Source organism: Podarcis liolepis (genome assembly GCF_965112155.1).
Source record: "Podarcis liolepis genome assembly, chromosome: 6".
NCBI lineage: Eukaryota > Metazoa > Chordata > Lepidosauria > Squamata > Lacertidae > Podarcis > Podarcis liolepis.
The window spans coordinates 31631677-31638558 of NC_139559.1; the positions used below are offsets into that span (position 1 = coordinate 31631677).

General features: G+C 42.7%; 1 protein-coding gene across 8 annotated transcripts in view; it reads left to right on the forward strand.

The window, feature by feature from the left end:
- The window catches only part of LOC310709194 (arf-GAP with SH3 domain, ANK repeat and PH domain-containing protein 1-like), a 33369-nt gene extending 28652 nt beyond the window's left edge, over positions 1 to 4717 (forward strand). For 4 of the 8 annotated variants that reach the window (XM_083508436.1, XM_083508437.1, XM_083508438.1 and 1 more), the window contains 3 exons: positions 1074 to 1213; positions 2227 to 2345; positions 2902 to 4717. In XM_083508436.1, coding sequence (XP_083364562.1) covers positions 1074 to 1213; positions 2227 to 2345; positions 2902 to 2989 — 347 coding nt within the window. In that variant the 3' untranslated portion in view covers positions 2990 to 4717. Of the gene's footprint in view, positions 1 to 1073; positions 1214 to 2226; positions 2350 to 2901 lie in introns of all 8 variants that reach the window. The other 4 variants (XM_083508439.1, XM_083508441.1, XR_014527411.1 and 1 more) reach the window with 3 other exon arrangements.
- Positions 4718 to 6882: the final 2165 nt, after the last annotated feature.

Consider the following 6882-nt stretch of genomic DNA (forward strand, 5'->3'; position numbering starts at 1 on the left):
TATTTTTTATTGACTTCCTTTTGGGGAGATTAAATGACATTGCATCAAAGCAAATGTTATCCACACTTTAAAGTGCATTTTCCCATCACTTTCCTTACTGCAAAAAGTCAAATATTTGGGGGAAACCAGGTTTGTTCCACATAACTTCCAGTCACCTAGGATTGCACAAGCTAAATTTGCTGTTATGTGATTGAATCCCACCCCAAAATAACAACAGTCTGGAAGTGCCTTTATTAATGATTGGAACAAATTTATTTCATACATGGAAACAAATTTAGGAAATATTAAAATCACAGTAGGTGTAACATAAAACCTGCGATGTAGAGATAAAAGTGGTAAAAAGACACTGCAGAAGATAACATTGGGACATAGCTCAAACCGTGGTGGAGGGAAGTCAGATTAATAATATAGTACGAACTAATGTTCTTTTATGTAGTTTAATGTGCTTATGTATTTTGCTTTTTTTTTCTTTCCTTTTTGGAATGTTTGTGGTTTTCTTTTTTTGATGTATTTTATGCTGGAAATAAAAGAAAAGAAAAAAAAAGGGAAGTGCCTTAGGTGATATGTTCCCCTAACTGTTGCACCCCTGTGTTTCCTCGCCCAAGCTATTGCTCTGGTTTTGCAAGTACTTTGTGGGGAGCTTCTGTTGAATTGTAGTTCAATCATTTCAGATGTGAACCAGTATAGTTCCATTGTCTCACTTGGTTCTGAGGTGCTTGCTGGTGATGTGTAACCTTGCCTCTATTTATTACCAGACTGCACCTCCACTACTAGGTGTTTTAAAATGCCATGCCTCTTGTTCTGGATTTTCCCGAACCTTTTCAGGCCTTGCACATAGCAGGGAGACATTTAACCAATCATAAAGAGGAAATCTCCTGCACAACTACACATTCAATAAGAGCATGTTATACCTCAGCAAACATCATGGTACTCTGCATGGTTGCTAAGCAACACCTCAACCTGTCCTCCTCTTAGCTAGTTGACTTTAACACTGACAAGTTGCACACAGAATGATCACCACTGTTGCACTTCCAACATGAAATAACACAACAGGGCTGTGTTTTGTGTTGCAGCTGCCTTAAAGGAAGAGGAGACAATTTGTGAGCAAAATCAACATGCAAGAAAAAGCCAGTGGACTTCCTCCCCCTCACTGGAATCATCCTTTGAATCATCAGATGATGTCCCACCACCACTGCCAAAAAGGGGAGGTTTGGTGTGTTCTTCATTTAAATTTACATTTTCTTACTAAGTGCTTTCATTTTCCCTCTTCATTTTAGTATACTATTAGCTAAGGATGGTTGCCTTTCACCGACCTAAGCTGCCTCTGACTACTGTAGGAGTGTGTGTGTGTGTGTGTGTGTGTGTGTGTGTGTGTGTGTGTGTGTGAATTAAGCTTCTGAAGAATGGGAGGTAGTCTGTACACCACTTTTAATGTGAAATTGTCAACCTCAGGGATGTTATGAATCACCAAGTGAGCCAAAGCGATGAGGTAATGAAATCTGTCTGTCACTAACAGGATTCAGGGGTGAAGAAATTAATTGCATAGTGGTGGCCCCTCTCCTCAGCCATATTGTGATGAGGTCTGCATCACAATATAACTGAGAAGAGACTTCACTCACTAAATTGATGCCAGTTGCTTGCAAATGTACCATTCAGCCCTGCTTGCTAAGAATCCACAACAAGTTGCCAAAAATAACAATTCAAAGACTCCAGTATGGTTAAGAGCGGTGGACTCGTAATCTGGTGAACCAGGTTCGCGTCTCCGCTCCTCCACATGCGGCTGCTGGGTGACCTTGGGCTAGTCACACTTTTTTGAAGTCTCTCAGCCCCACTCACCTCACAGAGTGTTTGTTGTGGGGGAGGAAGGGAAAGGAGAATGTTAGCCGCTTTGAGACTACTTAGGGTAGTGATAAAGCGGGATATCAAATTCAAACTCTTCTTCTTCTTCTTCCTTCCGTTCTGAGCATTTCCTTCTTGCTATAAAGCTTCTTCATGTGTAAGTGACTGAGGCCTTCCACATGAACTACATGAGAGTTGGGGGAACCTGTGTCCTTCCAGATGTTACTCGACTACAGTTCCCATCATTCCTGACTATTGGTTGTGCTGGCTGGGGCTGATGGAAGTTAGGAGTCCCAAAAACATCTAGAGGGCCACAAGTTCCCCCAACCCTGAACTACATTATCTGTGTCTGCAAGCTTAACATTGCTTTCTGGTGCCCATTTTCAGAAACACTCCAGTGTGTGTCGGGTCAGAGCCCTTTATGACTGCCAGGCTGACCATGAAGATGAGCTAAGCTTCCAGACCGGAGAGATAATTGTAGTAGAAGGACAGGAGGACTCCAATTGGTGGGTATGTGACAGTTTCTTCTGGGTGATTGCTGGGGATTCCTTATCATGGCACTGATCGTTACCCTACCCCATGGGACTAGCTCCAGGTTTGAGGGGGTCCTCAGCAAATTGCCCTGTGGTCAGTGGGCCTTGGCAGGAGTTAGCATTGATGGGCTGTGTCATGCAACAGCTTCAGCACCAGACAGGGATCTATCCACCATTTATTTTCAACAATGCTGCCAGACACAATTTTAATTTCCCACAGTGCCCTGAAGCATGAGGGAATATTGTGTATTGAATATTAAAATGGCAGGTAGACCCAGTACTGCTCAGAAAGTCAGGTCTGCATTGGCAACGACCCTGGTCAGGGCTCTGGAGCTCCAATTGCTTCCCAATGACGCCGGGTGCTGCCTCCAGTCATCATATTGCATCGCATGCCAATCCCATAAATATAGGGAATGATGGTCTCAGAAATACAGTCGTTGTAAGACTTGTAATTACAATGCACTGAGGTTTTTCTCTCTGTGTTAAAACTGCCTCACCTTCTGCTCTTTCTTTCTTTCTTTCTTTGCAGTGTGGCAGGATTGAAGGGCAGCCTTCCAGGAAAGGTTTATTCCCAGCATCGTTTGTTTACATTCTGCATGAATAGAAGGATGGGTTGATGAAAGAACACTGAATTATTTACTGAAAATATAATCGTCTGCTTTAAGAGTGGCCTCTGAAGGCAGCATGCCAAGACTTCAGTAGTGTTCCTCTCACATTTACTAACTTGGTCACCAATCTGTAGGACGACATGCTGGACCAGGAATCAGGCTCACTGATGCAGAAATGTCATCATAGACTAAAGAGCAACCCACTTCTCATTCAAGCCACTGGTAAAATGTCCATTGAGTTAAATAGAATTGTAGCTATGCCGTATTATCTGACAAACTCACTGGCCTCTTTCATACACACTCAGAGTGGCACAGGAGCCCTTTTTTTGGTGGTTCAATCCGTCATTGCTATGGTTTATTGTATGAATGCCAGACATCCAAGAGTGAAGCCAACTCCATGCATCTTTTCCAACTGAATCATTCTCAAACCTCACAGCTAGGTAATAATTGGGTGGGAAAGATCCTCTAGGTTACCTCTCTAGGTGGTTGCTTCATTCATGCACACTCGGGCAGCGGTTGTTCCATAGGAAAGCAGCTTCCACACTGTGTATCTGTGAATGGGATCAATATGTTCCAGGTATTCTGTTAGGAAAGCTCCACCTCTTCACTGTTACTCCCTTCCACTGCACGGAAAAATAGGCATTTTCAACAATGTGGAGCTCCCTTTGTGAGTTAGAATCATATAACCTGAAGGACTAAAAGGCTATGAAGCTCAACCCAAATGTTAACCAGCGGAAGATACTTGCTGAGCCTATAGTTCCTGATGGCAGAAACAAGTGGGACAAAATCATAATAGCCCCCTTTCATTGCCCTCCACAAGCTATGGGAAACATTCTTTTTGAATTCCAACATAGCAATCGACCAGTCCATGAAGCAAAATCCATCAGCTGAGTCTCCAATCCCATGTGCACCCCATGCAGCAACCTTTTTCTAGTGATGCAAGGAGCCCCACCTTCCTTTAAAAACAAACAAACCCTCACATAAAATACATTTCAGTTTTTGCAAATGTATCCCACCCTGTGAATAAATTCAGATTTTGCTGCTTATATAACACAAGGATGGTGAATCTTTAGCCCTTCAGATGTTGTTGGATTTCAACTCCCGGCATCCTTGCCCTTGCTGACTATGGCTGATGGGAGTTGGAGTTCAGCAACCTCTGGAGGGCCATTGGTTCCTGTTCCTTAGAAGGCTTTCCAAGCCATCTCTAATCCCACTCCAATCTTAACGGGACAGTTTTACCATTCATACCAGTGATTTCAGAAATAATAGTTCTAACTGATCTAATGACAGGGTGAGTCCTTTAAAAGAGGCCCTGTGGATACAGAGTACACATGTTCCACGGAACCTCTATTAAAAGACTCACCCTGTATATCCTTATTGAACAGCACAAGCATTAAACACTTCATTGCAAATAAAGTATTACCATTTCTTTACATAACAGTAACCCTATTCTTACTAAGGCTGCCCAACCTGAAATATCCAAGAATTGCAGTTGACATCTTTACAGCTGCCTTGCGTTAATAGATGTAATCCGGATTGCCTGAATCATCAGAGCTCTTTCCTATCTATCTTTTCAAATGATATCATTCCACCTGAGAAGAAAATGTACTGCAGTCCAAAACTGTATACTATTTAATTTTTGTCTCATGTTTCTTTATTTCCTAAAATTTTTGGTACACCTGAATGCATGTTTTATCACCACCACCACCACTCCTGTAATAAATTTTCTTTTGCTTACGTCTCATGCTGCTTAGTCAGACTACCAAGGGAGATTGGAAATCACACTTTTCCTGTGTTACTTCTGAGTGGAAGGTTTTGAGGGAAGTTGAAAACCTGCTTTGTGTGTCAAATAGTAAAAAAAGAAATGTAGATATTAAATAACTTTGTACACCTGCACCATATATAGCTCAACTCAATAAAATTACTATTTAAGAGGAGTCAGTTGTAAATAGGTGGATCTTTGGGGCTTGCTTTAAGGTCTACAATAATGGAGCCTTATATATTTCAGCTGAAACAGAGTTCCACAGGCATGGGGCCACTGCCAAAAAGGCCCTCTCCCAAATTCCGCTAGACGAAGACACTCGCGGAACGGATTATTTTTGTCTTGCGAGGCACCACTGTATTAGACAAGTTTGGCAGTTTTAGAGCTTTCAGCTTTGTTTACTAAATACAAGTAAACTAAACTTACTAAATTATATCACTCTCTATGGTGGGAAACTCGGATCTGGCCAGTGGGTCAGATCCTTATCTCTTCCCACCTGCAGAGGCCAAGTCTGACAGTCACCTTTCATACAATGGACATCACCACCTTCTGGAAAACCCAAAGCATTGCTGTTATTGTGTTGCTGTTATTGTGTTGCTACAAAAGAGAAGAAACTCTAGGAAAATGAGAGGGGAAAGCAGGTTAGGTTAATAAATTGGCTGATGACTGAAAGCCTATATGATGTTGTTGCTTAGTCGTTTAGTCGTGTCCGACTCTTTGTGACACCATGGACTAAGGTACGCCAGGCACTTCTGTCTTCCACTGCCTCCCGCAGTTTGGTCAGACGTATACAGCCTATATAGGCTGTATAAATTAATTGCTTTTAAAACTAAACATCCTGGTCTGGAGTGTAACACACACACACGGACGACAGATTACATTTAAAACAAGTATATTCAGGCAGCTGAAATGCCACCTTCAGTTTTTAATCAGAAATGCAATCTAGCTTGCAGGCGAATAAATGTTATTGTTCAAACTGTTCAAACTGTTATCCTAAAATAGGAATCCTATAAGAGAAAGTGAAAGTATCTGACCTCTGTTTAACCATGTTCCTTCTTTTGCACAAATAAAACCTGTAAGAACAAGGATCAGGGACTTCTGTTTGACTCCTCCTGTCTTATAAAGGAAACTCACTTAGCTACCTCAGCTAGAGAGGTTAGGGATTCATGTTGCAGGAAGCTTTTGCTGGCAGATTGCTATTAGGACCACCTGTTTGCATACATGCCTCTCAAAGCCCTAAGATCTGGTAAGACGCCACTTGGGGGTGGGGTGGGGCCTCCCTTCACTTACCAAGATCCACTGAGTTAGGGAATGGAGAACAGGTCTTTTCTGTAGTGGCAGCCTGCTTGTGGAGTACCCTCCTCTTAACTCTGTATGTTAAAGAGGATTTTGGTATGTATTCTGTGGTACATGCTCTTTTCTTACAGGGTGCTGGGTAAGCCTGCTGGAATTAGCCATTTCCCCTGTGTGTTCCCCTGAGAGTGTACCTAGAATACACTCAACACTCCCCAGCTGTTGTGAATTCCAATGGATTTCCTAGCAGTGATGAAAGGTGTGGTGGATGCCCACCATTACTGATCTTCTCACTGTGGAGCCTCCTGAAACTTTCAAGGAATTCCAATATTTCCCACCAACAGGGCTTGAAAATATACGAGATAACCTACTATCAGAAGACAAATAGGGAGAGTTGGGTTGGTGCCTATTGCGGCCAAAGTTGGTTGATAATTCTGATTGGTTAAGCAGAACAGCTGTGTGAGCCAATTTTGCAACAGCAGCAGGAGAGTGTGATTTGGGGAAGGATTGTAGCTCAGTGGTTTGTAGTTCAGTCTCCGGCATCAGCAGATACAGCTGCAAACACTCTGGCCTGAAACCCTGGAGAGCAGCTGCCAGTCAGTGTAGATGGACAAATGATCTGACTCAGTATAAGGCAGCCTCCTATGTGCCTAATGCAGTCAACAGTGGCTGCCTGCCTGCAGGTGTGACCAACCACACAGTGGCCTCCTCTATGCTGGAGGAAGCATTTCCTGCAGCTTAAACAATACCATTTGCTTTTAAAACATGTGTCCTCAGTCTGATGTGGTTGGCATTGGGTTGTTAACTTCCCCTTCTATTTTTGCAATAGTTCCTGTTCGAAAGCACT